Below are 16794 nucleotides of genomic sequence, written 5' to 3'. Positions count from 1 at the left end.
TGTGAATATTAATAAAAATTACAAGTGAAAATTTTTAAAAGCACTTTTAAGACACTAAAGTTGACATTAAAAATTTTTTTATAATTTTATAATAATTAAATTATTAAAAAAAAAAATTTAGATGTGAATATTAAAGAAAATTATCAGTGAAAATTTTTGAAAGGATTTTTATGACATTAAAAATTTTTTTATAATTTTATGACAGTTAAATTATAAAAAAAATTAAATAAAAAAATTCCACAAGTGAATATTAATAAAAATTATCAGTGAAAATTTTTAAAAAAATTTTCTAATTATAATTGATTTGTTATAAAAATTTTAAAAATTAACAGCTGACAGCTAACTTCAGTATCATACTTTTATAACACTGAAGTTGACAGATTAAAAATTTATTTATAATTTTATGACAATTAAATTATTTTTAAAAATTCAGATGTGAATAATAATAAAAATTACAAGTGAAAATTTTTTAATTATAAAAATAAAAAAAATTGACAGCTGATAGCTAACTTCAGTATTTTAATAAATTTGTTGAAATAATTAATTTTGACATTTAAATTATTATAAAAAAAATTTTTTTTAAAATCCAGACGTGAAAATTAAAAGAAAATTATCAGTGAAAATTTTTAAAAGCACTTTTATGAGAATTAAATTATAAAAAAAAATTCCAGATGTGAATATTAATAAAAATTACAAGTGAAAATTTTTATAAGAATTATTTAATAACAATTGATTTGTTATAAAAATGAAAAAAATTGACAGCTAACTTCAGTATTGAAATACTAACAATAAGGAAGAAATATTTGGATAAATATATAAGAATAAATATACCTGGAGATATATAATCTTTTATAGAGATTTTATATGGACAAGCAGATAATCGAAGGCTGGCGGGGCGGGATTCCCGTGGAGAAAGCCGCTGATGACGGAGGAAGGACTCAATGTAATTGGATCTCATGTGAATTAAAGTGTCAATATCTGTAATTTATCTACAATTAAAATAATACAACAAACAAATAATTAAAAATATAGAAGAAGAAATATACCAGGCGATTATTGTAAATAATCGCCTTGCGCTAGTGGTTCCTGGCTATGGGCGAGCATCCAATAAGAATAATCTTGTCAGGTAATCGAGACACGGAAGAGCAAGCGGAGGATGTGAGGGCGAAGAGAAGACGGAGGGAAGACAAGAAGAAAAGTTACAAAATTTGCAGCAAAAAGAGTGACAGTGAGAGTGATAAAGATAAAGGTGAGTTCCGGACTTGTGGTAGTTCTTCTTCTTCTTCTTCTTCTTCTTCTTCTTCTTCTTCGTCAGGGAGTCCCGCTGAAGGACTGCCACCGTCATCATCATCGTCATCTCGACGACACCCGTCACTTCTCGTGGTATCGTCGCTCGGGTTCTTGAGGGTGTCCTCGCCCTCGAGCCTCCTGGCTGGGCTGCTCCTCGTTAGTCTACTGGTGAGTCACTTCAGGGCAACTTTGGCGGTGCCCACGAGAATGGAGCACCAGCAGAGCCACCGTCACCAATACCGTCATCAACCTGAGAGCCTCGAGGCTCACGAGCCGCCCAAAGAGGGGACCGGAGACAATGCTGGGCTTCGTGATGATGACGATGATGAGCTTGAGACCTTGAGGAGAAGCATCGTGGAGGGTCTCGGTCTCAAGAGGATACCCGATCCTTCAAAGGTATTTCTCACGCCCGACCCGGCTTCCAACATGTTATATATGCTAACCCATTCTCTTATTCTCTTACTTTCGAGCTCTATGCTTTTATCACCCTCTTTTGTGCATGTGTCATGTGAGTATGCACACGGAAATCAAACGTTATTTATTCTTCCAATGGCTTCTGCTTTTTTTTATGGTTTTAGTTATTTTTATTTATCTGGAATGTTAGTTGGGAAATTATCTCAGAACAAATGGTAATTTTTTATTAATTTAAATTTACCTTCAAGTTTATGAAGAAAATATTTTTTTTTTTTTTTTCAATTGTTTTAGTCATTTTTATTTATCTGAAATTTTAGAATAGAATTTTTAGTTATTAGGTAGGAAATTATTTGAGAAGAAATGGAAATTTTTTATTAATTTAAATTGATCTTACAATTTATAAAGAAAATATTTATTTTTTGTTTTCTTTTTAATGGTTTTAGTTATTTTTATTTATTTCAAATTTTATGAAGAAATTTTTTAGTTATTAGTTGAGAAATTATTTGAGAAGAAATGGAAATTTTTAATATTTTTTAATAATTTAAATTTATCTGAAAGTTTATGAAGAAAATATTGTTCTTTTTTTTTTTTTTAATGGTTTTAGTTATTTTTATTTGTTTAAAATTTTATGAAGAAATTTTTTAGTTATTAGTTGAGAAATTATTTGAGAAGAAATGGAAATTTTTAATATTTTTTAGTAATTTAAATTTACCCTAAAGTTTATGAGGAAAATATTTTTTTTAAACGGTTTTAGTTAGTTTTATTTATCTGGAATGTTAGTTGGGAAATTATCTCAGAAGAAATGGTAATTTTTTATTAATTTAAATTTACCTTAAAGTTTATGAAAAAAATATTTTTTTTTTCAATTGTTTTAGTCATTTTTATTTATCTGAAATTTTAGAATAGAATTTTTAGTTATTAGGTACGAAATTATTTGAGAAGAAATGGAAATTTTTTATTAATTTAAATTGATCTTACAGTTTATAAAGAAAATATTTATTTTTTGTTTTCTTTTTAATGGTTTTAGTTATTTTTATTTATTTAGAATTTTATAAAGAAATTTTTTAGTTATTAGTTGAGAAATTATTTGAGAAGATATGGAAATTTTTAATATTTTTTAGTAATTTAAATTTATCTGAAAGTTTATGAAGAAAATATTGTTCTTTTTTTTTTTTAATGGTTTTAGTTATTTTTATTTATCTGGAATGTTAGAATAGAATTTTTAGTTATTAACTGAAAATTTATTTGAGAAGAAATAGAAATTTTTAATATTTTTTAGTAACTTAAGTTTACGTTAAAGTTTATTAAGAAAATATTTAATAATTAGTTATTAGATTCTTTGAAAAGTAATGAAAAATTTGGGAATTGTAATTAATTTAATTTTAATACAAAATTATTAATTAGTTGGTAAAGATTTTTTTTTTTAATGAAATTCTTTAAGAAGAAATAGAAAATTTAGTAATTGTTTACCTCATATTTTTTATTGCTTTGAAATTCATAAAAAAATATTAAATAATTTTTTTTTTAATTAAATTGTTTGAGAAGAAATGCAAAATTTAGTAATTGTTTACTCTAAAGAAGAGATTTACTTGAAAAAAAAAATTTTTTTTGAACACTGAAGCAAGAAGAAATTTTCTTCAGTCAAAAAAATTATTTTTCTAATGAAGATCTTTTATTTTCTAATAAACAATACTCTAAATCATTTAAATTATAATTAGAATTTCATTTTAAATTGTATTTAATAGTTTGTTTTTAGAAATTTGCATATTTATTATTGTAAATCCTTCTTAATAATTGCTTACAACTTTTTCTTACAAAATTCTTAAAAAATAAATGGATTAAAATTTATCGAAAATTCAATCACAACAAATTTGTTTAATAATATATAAAAAATTCTAATGCTGAAAAAAAACTCATTTTACAGTTAAAAATTTAATGATGAAATCAAAATTTTCATTGAAATTATATTACAAGAATTTAAAACTCTCCTACACTTTCGACATCTAAAAACTCAAACGCTTTATCATTTAAATTTTCATTAAACTACAAATCGCTCATTTGAATAAATTAAAAATTAGGAAATATTGTCCTAAAGTTAAGTTCAAAAAACTCGAATTCTTTCCTGAAGAAAAGAAAAAATTTTTCAACAAAAGAAAATTTAAATTTATTCTTCGAAAAATTTACAGCTTTGATTAAATAAAAATCTTTGAAAAAATGACTTTGGATGTTAACAAGTGTGTTGTTAACATTGCAGAGCCAAAAACACTTTAGTAGAAATGAATGAATCGATTTAAAAATACTTGTTTGAAAGAAGAATAAGAACGCGAGATTGGTATTTAAAGTTACAAAAGTTAAAGTTAAACATTGGCAACAGGTGTTACGCGGTTCTTACAAATAAATCACAGTCTCTTGACCCAGGCTTTAAATAACTATTTTTTGCTATCATCTATAATTATAATTATATAACTCGATCATCATCATCAATTATTATTCCTAAAAAATTAATTAATATTTAACCAAAATATTTTTTATAATTTATTTTTGTGCACAAATTTTCTAAAATATTTATTTTCTACCAAAAATTTTTCTCAGCAAAAATGAAATTAATAACTATTTATTAAATCGTACATCAGTTGAACATAAATATAAAGGTACTAACTGGAAGAATATACATTAAATATAAAATAACGGAGCGCTCGGAATGTCGCTGGGAAATTCCTCACTAAATGGTTGCTTCAGCTTCAACATCTTATTACTTGAGACTTGTCGCGAAGTAACGAGTTATGAAGAGTAAAGAGTAGATTGTCAGAGCAGCTTGTATGAAGATGATGATGATGAAGTCTATTTGATGCGGGATTCCCGCGGATGCTTTACTTGTATTGAAACAAAGTCTTGAGTCTTGAATTAAATGATTCTTGGGCACTTTTAGTGATTACTTCAGACATAATTACTGTGGCTCGTTAGGAGTTTGGTTTTTTAAGATTAATTTTTCGAACACAACTCTCAATCAGCTATGGTATGAGATGGACGTAATGTGTTATGTGTTAGCTGTAATATGTGTCGAGCGGCGCTTCAAAGACCCGTCAAAACTCACCCGAAAAACAGTGATTTAACTCCTCGAGATTACTAAAGCGGCTCTGGACGACTCAAGTAAGACTTAAGTGAGTTTAAACAAATGCCAGGTGGTGGTTAACTGAGTAACTGAAAGAAGAAATAAAAGAAGAAAGAGCCTGATGATGCTGAGTATTGTGTAGAGAGAAAAGGCGTCGCGACGCACATACTCACTTTTTAAAATTGTTCCTTCTTGAGTTAATATCAGTCGAGGTTTTTAGTCCACGCTCTTTCTTCATTATGTCGGTAATACACTCTCAACTTCTTGCACGAGATTTAAATGAGCAATTCCACTGTCTCGAGGACCAACGCCATAAACGGTACCTTTATGACGCGGTTAAAACCTGAAAAAAGTTTTAATAATTATATTTAACCGCGTACAGGCTTTTAATGTTGTTTTTATTTTATTTATTTTTTTTTTTCTTCATTTCGTAGAAATATGTTATTTGTATTTTCTTTATAAATATTTTTAAAAAACTTACCGAGCTTAAATTGAAGCTTTTAAGCTGTAGATTATTGGTAGTCTTTTTTTATTTTTTTATTAAGTGTTTTAGGGACAAAAAATATTACTTGAGACTTGAAGAGATTTTTTTGACAAGAGTTATACTTAAAAAAATTTATAAAGTTTTATTTCTTTTTTTTTTTTTTATGGAAAAATTTACTTTTGTTAAATTGTACTGTACTTTCTTAAATATTGATGTTTTTAAAAATATAAGCTCATCCTGATGTTATACTCATCAAGAGCTTTCATTTGAGTACCCACATGCATTTTTGATATATTTTTCATATATACATATATATAATGTATATAAATATATGAAAAATTGATGTGGGTACTCAAATGAAAGGTCTCGATGAGTATTACATCAGGATGAGCTTATATCTTTAAAAATGTCAATCGTGCACAAGATATAGAATGACATTTCTTAATTATTGATATTTTTAATGATATTAGCTCATCTTGATGTTACACTCATCAAGAGCTTTCATTTAAGTACCTACAAGCATTTTAATATATTTTTCATAGATACATATATATATATAATATATATAAATATATAAAATATATAAAAAATTGATGTGGGTACTCAAATGAAAGGTCTTAATGAGTGTAACATCGGGATGAGCTTATATCTTTTAAAATGTCAATTGTGCATAATATAAAATGTAATTTCTTAATTATTGATATTTTTGAAGATATTAGCTCATTTTGATGTTACACTCATCGAGAGCTTTCATTTGAGTACCCACATGCATTTTCATATATTTTTCATATATAAATATATATAATATATATAAATATATAAAATATATAAAAAATTGATGTGGGTACTCAAATGAAAGGTCTTAATGAGTGTAACATCGGGATGAGCTTATATCTTTTAAAATGTCAATTGTGCATAATATAAAATGTAATTTCTTAATTATTGATATTTTTGAAGATATTAGCTCATTTTGATGTTACACTCATCGAGAGCTTTCATTTGAGTACCCACATGCATTTTCATATATTTTTCATATATAAATATATATAATATATATAAATATATAAAATATATAAAAACTTGATGTGGGTACTCAAATGAAAGGTCTTAATGAGTGTAACATCGGGATGAGCTTATATCTTTAAAAATGTCAATAGTTCACCAGATATACAATAATTTGCAGCCTAAATTCTTATCATAATAAATTAACTATGACACTAAATCTCGCTTCTTTAAATTTTTTTGAGTAATATTAAAAATATTACTCAAGACTTGAGTTAAATTTTCAATCATAATTTATTAGACAAGAGCTGTAATTACTTTTAAAAAATTAAAATTTTTTTTTAAGGAAGAAATAACTTAAAATTTGTCAACAAAAAATAAAATTATATTTATCTCCAAGGAAGTTAAATATAAATATTACCTCCGTAATTGTAAGTAACAGATAAACGTACCGCCCATCGATTCCAGTTGCACAAAATTTAAAGGGTTTAGCCTTGAGCTATTGATGCAATAAATCTTACCGGATTGAGAAATTTCCGTGCGGTATAATTACTAAAAAAAAATTAAAAAAATCAATTAACTCTAAAACTAAAAACACACATTTGTTTAGTTTTAAATTGCAATTACAATATTTAAATATTTTAAAAATAAACTACCGCTTACTGACATATTTATACACTTTTTTATGCAGTCTATTATAAATAATAAATCCATTTAATACTTATTTCTTAATTAAAAAAAAAAATAATAATAAACTAAAATAATTTCGTTAAAAAGATAATTGTTTTAAATGATTAATAAATAATTATGATTATGATAATTTAGTGATGCAAGATATTGTGTTGTGAATTGAGATACTTTAAAGAAGAAATAATAATAAAAATAGAAACGATTCTTGACCCAAGTAAATATTAATACGAGATAATATCAGGGCGAGCATTCGGGTCAATTATAATCCGTTTGCCCGGCAGAGAATCAATTAAGAGGGCTAAGTTTAATCGGTGAATCGTTTTATTAAATAAATCTTATTTTTTATTTATTAGCTTCCCAATCCGAGTTTTTCGTCCACTTAGCCCGGACAGAATTTTACTGGGTCAATGTTTGCGAATGTCAACAACCCAACTGACTCTTAATAGCATCATCTTCATCTTCATCATCATCTTCATCACTTACACCAGCATTATCTTAAAACATATTAAATATCTCAATCACTTAATAACTTACTCGCTTTTTCTTTTTATTCTTGGTCTTGATCATTCACGCTTATCTCGAAACACCCAGGCAATTTATCCTTCCGCTTGTATTATATATTTAGTAATTAGCAACCTCGACGTCTCGCCTACTATTTGTCCATTTAAATTTCTTAATTCTCCTCTTTTTCTTCAGTCTTTTATTTCTTCTTCGGTCTCGGTCTTGCCGAGTGCTAAACTTTTAGTTGATTAATTTTTTTTTTTTTTTTTGTATATCCAGGCTAACGTGAGTCAGACCGAGTACGAGAGAGCCCACGGAGAGTACCTGACCAGGCTGCAAATGTCCAGAGCACCTGGTGACAGAAGACGTAAGAGACTTCACACTTTTAATGCAACAGGTAATTAATATTTATTCCATGGATTGTTCTGAAAATAATTGTTTTAGAAATTATTTCATTTTTATAAGTCTTGAAAATTTCTATAAAAAATTTTTTTAATTTTTATTTATTAAAAATTAAAAAACTATAAAATATTTTTTTAATAAAATTTTGCTTTATTAAATTAATGACTTTTGTTAAATTGTACTGTACTTTCTTAAATATTGACGTTTTTAAAGATATAAGCTCATCCCGATGTTATACTCATCAACAGCTTTCATTTGAGTACCCACATGCATTTTTCATATATTTTTCATATATACATATATATAATATATATAAATATATAAAAAATTGATGTGGGTATTCAAATGAAAGGTCTCAATGAGTGTAATGTCAGGGTGAGCTTATATCTTTAAAAATGTCAATAGTTTTCAAGAAACAAGGTCATTTCTTAATAATGACTTTTGTTAAATTACACTGTACTTTCTTAAAAATTGACATTTTTAAAGATATAAGCTCATCCCGATGTTACACTTATCAAGAGCTTTCATTTGAGTACCCACATGCATTTTTGATATATTTTTCATTTATACATATATATGATACATATAATATATATAAATATATGAAAAATTGATGTGGGTACTCAAATGAAAGGTCTCGATGAGTGTAATGTCGGAATGAGCTTATATCTTTAAAAATGTTAATAGTTCTCAAGAAACAAGGTCATTTCTTAATAATGACTTTTGTTAAATTGCACTGTACTTTTTTTAATATTGACGTTTTTAAAGATATAAGCTCATCCCGATGTTACACTCATCAAGAGCTTTCATTTGAGTACTCACATCAATTTTTCATATATTTATATATATCATATATATGTATGTATTAAAAATATATCAAAAATTGATGTGGGTACTTAAATGAAAGCTCTTGATGAGTGTAATATCGAGGTGAGTTTATATCTTTAAAAATGTCAATCGTGCACAAGATACAAGGTCATTTCTTAATAATGACTTTTGTTAAATTGCACTGTACTTTCTTAACTATTGATGTTTTTAAAAATATAAGCTCATCCCGATGTTACACTCATCGAGACCTTTTATTCAAGTACCCACATGGCAATTTTTATATATTTTATATATATCGTATTTGTGAAATATATAAATATATAAAATATATGAAAAATTGATGTGGGTACTTAAATTAAAGGTCTTGATGAGTATAACATCAGGATGAGCTTATATCTTTAAAAATGTCAATATTTCACTAGATACAAGGTCATTTCTTAATTAAGTATCTAGAGATGGAGTATTATTCGAATGCAGCCTAAATACTTATCATTATAAATTGACTATTGGTATTGAATTTTGCTTATTCTCTTAATAATATAGATTATTATTATAAAATCTAAAAAATTATTTTTTAAACTTTCCTCACGCCGAATTACTAGCTACAAATAATCAAAATTAAAAATGATAAATAATTAAATTAAACGACATATTAGTTAGTAAATCCAAGTTTCACTTTCAATTATTTATAAGAGTTGACTTTCATGGACTATTGAGCAATTTTCTCGGAATTATTGATAAATTAATAGCGTGATATAATGTCTTAATATTTTATTATTCAAAAAAATTTTTAGCTAAAGCTTTCTGACATGTAAAATAATTAAAAATATATTCAAGCAATAAATTATCGAAACACTTGAAAAAAAAAAAAAAAAATATAAATAAATAATTGGTGAATTTAAAATCAAAAAAATGAAAGATTAAAGTTAATTAGAAAGACTTTCACGGTCTAAAAGTCTAAGACTTATGTGGAGGCGAGTGGATGGTAATTCCTTGCATCCTGTTTATTCTGACTCGTCATAACCGGACATTCTGTATGTCATCTCAGAAAATATGTACGTGAAGATATATATGTATAGTCAATGAGCACAGGAGCTCCAGTAGTCGCGGGGTCAAGCTGGGGCCCGTTTCCGGTCCACGTTTTCTCGTCTGATGAGACGGGACGAAGTCTCCTGACCTCGATTTGTCCAAGCAATTTTCTAACTTATCTCACTATTAAGATTTAATATTTAATGTTAATACTAAGCTTGTATGTTTACAGTATCGGCAATCTCTTTTCCTCCTCACCTTATTTTTTTCACTGTTTATCATAATTATCATTATCATTATTATGTTTTTAATCTCGTAGTAGTCTTCCGAGATATCGATAGGAGACCTATGATCAAAGAAACTGAATTAACTGAATTAAACTCATCTGAGATATCTAATATCTTATATCTAATGTATAATGTCTAATAATATTAAATTAGTGGATATGTCCGTGTATATATATACTCATATATTAGCATTAGTCATGTCATTAATTATCTTACCGTACCTTTATATCTTTTTTAGTATATACATATGTATTAATTTAATGTATTTAAGATGGATTTAATAGAGATGTTGGCTGGCTTCTTACGAAATAGAAATTCCGATGGAATGTACAATGTAAAGTTTACATCAATGCACTCGCTGAAAAATAGTTATTACATTTTTATTATTATTTTCGAAGAAAATATTTTTTTTTAGGTTGAGAAGAAAAATCTTTTATTAAAATGAAAATTCATTCTAAAAAAAAATTAATAGGAGAAGGAATAAATGAAATTTTAGTGAAGATGATAAAAATGAAGAAATATGTGTTTTAAAAATAACTAGCAACCTTGCAATCACCATAAGACTGCCGTGACTTGGCAACTATACATAAATAAAATTTTGATTTATTAAATAATGACTTTTGTTAAATTGCACTGTACTTTCTTAAATATTGACCTTTTTAAAGATATAAGCTCATTCCGATGTTACACTCATCAAGAGCTTTCATTTGAATACCCACATCAATTTTTCATATATTTCATATATTTATATATATATCATATATATTTATATATGAAAAATATATGAAAATGCATGTGGGTACTCAAATGAAACCTCTTGATGAGTGTAACATCGGGTTGACCTTATATCTTTAAAAATGTCAATAATTAAGAAATTACTTTTTATCTTGTGAAATATTGACATTTTTAAAGATAGAAGCTCATCTCGATGTTACACTCATCGAGACCTTTCATTTGAGTACCCACATCAATTTTTCATATATTTTATATATTTATATATATATATATATATATATATATATATATATATATATATATATATATATATATATATAAATAGATATATATATATGTATATATGAAAAATATATCAAAAATGCATATGGGTATTCAAATGAAGGCTCTTGATGAGTGTAACATCGGGATAAGCTTATATCTTTAAAAACGCCAAAAATTAAAAAAGTACAATGCAATTTAACAAAAGTCATTATTAAGAAATGACCTTGTATCTTGAGAACTATTGACATTTTCAATGATATAAGCTCATCCCGATGTTACACTCATCGAGACCTTTCATTTGAGTACCCACATTAATTTTTTATATATTTATATATATATTATATACATGTATATATGGAAAATATATCAAAAATGCATGTGGGTACTCAAATGAAAGCTCTTGATGAATGTAACATCAGGATAAGCTTATATCTTTAAAAATGTCAATATTTAAGAAAGTACATTGCAATTTAACAAAAGTCGTGGTTTAATAAGGCAATATTTTATTTATTTATAAAATAAAATTTATTTTTATACTTTCCAAACTAGAAAATAGCCCGGAAAATGAAGCGAAGAAAAGAGCGTGGGCGCGGAATTCTCGGAATCTAAGATATTTAGACGGACTTTTTTAAACAGTGAATAAATTGCGATGACTCGTTGATTCTATTTAATAGTTTTTTAGCCGAGTGTGAATAGAAGATATAGAATACGTATTATATATAATAAATACCAAATTATATATATATATATATATATATATATATATATATATATATATATATATATATATATATATATATATATATATATATAGCTCGGATCTCAATAGTCAATATCGTATCAGGGCGTAATCTATGGAAGAAATAAAGTTTGATACATAGCTGAACTTAAATAGAGCCGAGCGTCTCAACTGACTAATATATAGCAATATATAATAAGATTAATAAGAGAAGCAAAGAGTAAGAGGCTTTATCACTCACTCACACGGCACTCGATTAAAAATAGATACAATCCAACGGGTGGCGCCTTCCCACGCACTTGCCGTTTAAGCGCCAAAGATGCGTGGGATAAGATTTGTATGACACGCGCGATCTCACCTTGTGTGTAATGTGTAATGTAGCAACACCTTTTTAGTTTTTTAATAGTACGAAATTTTTCCCAACGCTCTCTAGTATTTCTTCTTTATTTTTTTTTTTTTTTTTTTTTTTAATTATTATATATATTTTTAACGGTTCAAAGAAACGATGTCGTAAAGTCATTCCTCCCCGTCATGATGGGCAAGCAAATGTGTACAACCCATTGTCGGTGACATTTTTACGAGGCGGAAGTTGAAATAGATGTGTGATGACAACTTGACATACTCAGTTTTCGGTGCCCTTACTTATCTATACTTTGCCTCATCATCATCATCAACATCATCATCATCATCAAAAGCTAACAAATTTAATATTGCCGTTAATTATTTTAACATCCTTTCAATTTTTTAAAATCTTTCAGTTCTTAAGTTTGTTCTATTTTATGATTATTTTTAAAATACACATTTCCTAATTTTTATTCTCACTTTTTTCATTTCTTTTTCTAATATTTTTTTTTTATTTTTATCCCTTGTATTTAAAATTTTTAAATTAAATAAAATTAAAGATTTCAGCTTTTAAAAAAAGCTTCTAATTATGTATCTAGAAAGAATATTTTCAACTGCAACTTAAAAACTTATCATAGTAAATTGACTATCGGTAAGAATAATAAGAAATTTTAAAAAGGCACAAATCAAATCAAGACCTTTGCAATGACACTAAATATTACTAAAAAGTCCAATTTTATCATATGACTATCCCGAAGACAAAATTTTTCTTATTTTCTTAATAATATAGATGAACTATAAATAAATAAAATTTTGCTTCATTAAATAATGACTATTGTTAAATTGTACTGTACTTTCTTAACTATTGACCTTTTTAAAGATATAACCTCATAACGATGTTACACTCATCAAGAGCTTTCATTTGAGTACCCACATGCATTTTTTATATATTTTTCATATATACATATATATAATGTATATAAATATATGAAAAATTGATGTGGGTACTCAAATGAAAGGTCTCGATGAGTGTAATATCAAGATGAGCTTATATCTTTAAAAATGTCAATAGTTCTCAAGATACAAGGTCATTTTTTAATTATTGACATTTTTAAAGATATAAGCTCATCCCGATGTTACACTCATCAAGAGCTTTCATTTGAGTACCCATATGCATTTTTGATATATTTTTCATATATACATATATATAATATATATAAATATATAAAAAATTGATGTGGGTACTCAAATGAAAGGTCTCGATGAGTGTAATATCAAGATGAGCTTATATCTTTAAAAATGTCAATAGTTCTCAAGATACAAGGTCATTTTTTAATTATTGACATTTTTAAAGATATAAGCTCATCCCGATGTTACACTCATCAAGAGCTTTCATTTGAGTACCCACATGCATTTTTGATATATTTTTCATATATACATATATATAATATATATAAATATAAAAAATTGATGTGGGTACTCAAATGAAAGGTCTCGATGAGTGTAATATCAAGATGAGCTTATATCTTTAAAAATGTCAATAGTTCTCAAGATACAAGGTCATTTTTTAATTATTGACATTTTTAAAGATATAAGCTCATCCCGATGTTACACTCATCAAGAGCTTTCATTTGAGTACCCACATGCATTTTGATATATTTTTCATACATACATATATATATAAATATATATATATATATATATATATATATATATATATATATATATATAAATATATAAAATATATGAAAAATTGATGTGGGTACTTAAATGAAAGGTCTCGATGAGTGTAATATCAAGATGAGCTTATTTCTTTAAAAATGTCAATAGTTCTTAAGATACAAGGTAATTTCTTAATTATGTAGAGATTAATAATATAGATTATTAGTAAAAAGTTTTAAAGCATTTTTTTTGTTTAATATAACTAATTTGTTACAAAAATAAAATAATATCTCTTACTAAATTGAAAAATATTTTTCCAGAAGTGCCGAGTCGAGTAAGAAGACAAGCGATAGAAAACGAGCACCACCACCTGTTCTTCCCAATAGAGATGCCAGTGGACGCTGAAGTAGAGCACGCGAACTTGAGGCTGTTTCTGACGACAGACCTTGAAGAAGCGCCAATAGAAGCATCAATTTACAGACTGACTAACTCCTCGCGACACTTGGTGGCCAGAGAAACAATCCAAAGACTCTCAGGCCCGCGGTGGATCGAGCTGGACACCACGGAGGTTGCTGCTTACTGGCACGAAGCTCTGGAGGACAATTTGGGTCTGGAGCTGCGCTTGGAGAGTCTTGTGGGGAGAAACATCGCCTTTTCTAGCCCAGTTTTTAACGTGTTCACAACGAGCCACGGCTCGCGAAGACGCAGGTCAGCTCCAGAGCAGCTGATGTCGCTTCACAAGGGTCGCCGGACAGAATGCCGGGACAACAATAAAAAGTGCTGCCGCCATGAAATGACGGTGATCTTCAAAGACATAAAAGGGTTTGAGTTCATAGTTCAGCCGAAGAATTTTGACGCTGGGTACTGCAAAGGACGGTGTCCTCCTCGGTACAATCCTGCGCACCACCACGCGCTTCTTCAAAGCTTGATTTGGAAAGAAGACAAGCGCAAAGCGCCCAGACCCTGTTGCGCGCCCAGCAAACTTGCCGAGCTTGAGATTCTTTATTTTGATGAAAATGATCCTACCAAGCTTAAAGTCTCCAGCTGGAAAAACATGAGGGTTCTTGAGTGTGCGTGTTCTTAAAAGCTGGTTAAAGGAAAAAAAATAAATTTTTAATTAGATTTAAACCGAAGAATTATTTTTAATAATAACGAACAATAATTAACTCAGACAGTGGAATTATGTAAGTGATTTTTTGCAGACCGACTAATGATAATGATAACAATGATATAATGTCTAAAGTCAATGTTTTGTCGTTAAAACATAATAACATTATTGCGATACTTTATTATAATTAACAAAATATTGATATTGGGTAATTGTTCTGTCTCGAGGCTCCACTTATCTTTTAAGTTACAAGCTGTCAGTTTTATTTATTGCCAGTCACTTCCGTGGATAACGTGTTCTAATTTAGATTTTTTTTGAATCTTGAGGAAAAGCTTATGAGGTTATGAGTTTGTGGGATTTTAATTTTAATTTTATGACCTTTAGGAATTTTTTTTAATAAATAAATTATAAAAAAGAACTTTGGGTCAATTTTTAGCACAATTTCACTATGTGATTTCTGTGACTTGTGGACTATTTTAATTTATTAAATAATGACTTTAGTTAAATTGCACTGTACTTTCTTAACTATTGATGTTTTTAAAGATATAAGCTCATCCTGATGTTACACTCGACAAGAGCTTTCATTTGAGTACCCACATGCATTTTTTATATATTTTTCATATATAGATATATATAATATATATATTATATATAAATATATAAAATATATGAAATATTGATGTGGGTACTCAAATGATAGGTCTTGACGAGTGTAACATCGGGGCAAGCTTATATCTTTAAAAATGTCATTATTTCACAAGATACAAGGTAATTTCTTAATTATTGACATTTTTAACGATATAAGCTCATTCTGATGTTACACTCATTAAGAGCTTTCATTTAAGTACCCACATGCATTTTTGATATATTTTTCATATATACATATATAAATATATAAAATATATGAAAAATTGATGTGGGTACTCAAATGAAAGGTCTCGATAAGTGTAACATCGGGATGAGCTTATATCTTTAAAAATGTCAATATTTCACAAGATATAAGGTCATTTCTTAATTATTGACATTTTTAGAGATATAAGCTCATCCTGACGTTACACTCATCAAGAGCTTTCATTTGAGTACCCACATACATTTTTATATATTTTTCATATATTCATATATATAAATATATAAAATATATGAAAAATTGATGTGGGTGCTCAAATGAAAGGTCTCGATGAGTGGAACATCAGGATGAGCTTATATCTTTAAAAATGTCAATAGTTCACAAGATACAAGGTCATTTCTTAATTAAGTACCCTGAAAACAAAATTTTTCTTACTCTCGTAATAATATAGTCTAAAAATGAAAATTTTTATAAAATTCAGATTAAAGTAATAATGAAATTATTGTAATTTTTAAAATTATGCACAACAATGTCAACATATTTAATATCTAATGACTTTATAACTACATTGGCATTAAGAGTTATAAAATAGTATCTGTTATTGGAGCCATAAAGGTTAAGCTGAGCAAACAACCGGTAAGCGCATAACGCTTGTGTTACAATTACATCTGATCGAGGTGTTACAATTGAGGCCTTGCGCTGACCTCATATTAAAAAACTATAAGGAAATTAACGTCAAAACGGACTATCATTCCTATTAAATAATCCAAGTGTTATTAAATAAATAAAAAATTAAATAAAAAGCCAGAAGACTTATAAAGAAGAAAAATAAATTTTTTAAATCTTATCAAATATGTGGAGCCGCGATTCTAAACAATTAACAAAGTGTTTTTTTTTTTTTTTTTTTTTTTCGTATTCATCTCACCAAAGATTTCGCACAGGAAGTCTGACCTTCTTCTTATAAAACTTTATTTTCTGCCTCTCGTGACTGTGATATTAAGAATACGAAAAATATTCTTCCTGTTTCACCATATGACTCTGTAATTTTTATATTATTA

General features: G+C 27.2%; 1 protein-coding gene across 1 annotated transcript; it reads left to right on the top strand.

Annotated features, from left to right (window-relative positions):
• The first annotated feature begins 713 nt into the window (after positions 1 to 713).
• On the top strand, positions 714 to 15437 carry LOC123266787 (bone morphogenetic protein 2). The gene is made up of 3 exons (XM_044731188.1): positions 714 to 1686; positions 7773 to 7890; positions 14102 to 15437. Exons 1-3 carry the CDS (start codon positions 1093 to 1095, stop codon positions 14863 to 14865), a joined length of 1476 nt encoding a protein of 491 aa, XP_044587123.1. The 5' UTR covers positions 714 to 1092; the 3' UTR covers positions 14866 to 15437.
• Positions 15438 to 16794: the final 1357 nt, after the last annotated feature.

This window comes from Cotesia glomerata, linkage group LG6 (genome assembly GCF_020080835.1).
Source record: "Cotesia glomerata isolate CgM1 linkage group LG6, MPM_Cglom_v2.3, whole genome shotgun sequence".
NCBI classification, from domain to species: domain Eukaryota; kingdom Metazoa; phylum Arthropoda; class Insecta; order Hymenoptera; family Braconidae; genus Cotesia; species Cotesia glomerata.
Note: the sequence above shows the minus strand (reverse complement) of the source record. Positions and strands in the feature narration are given on the sequence as shown.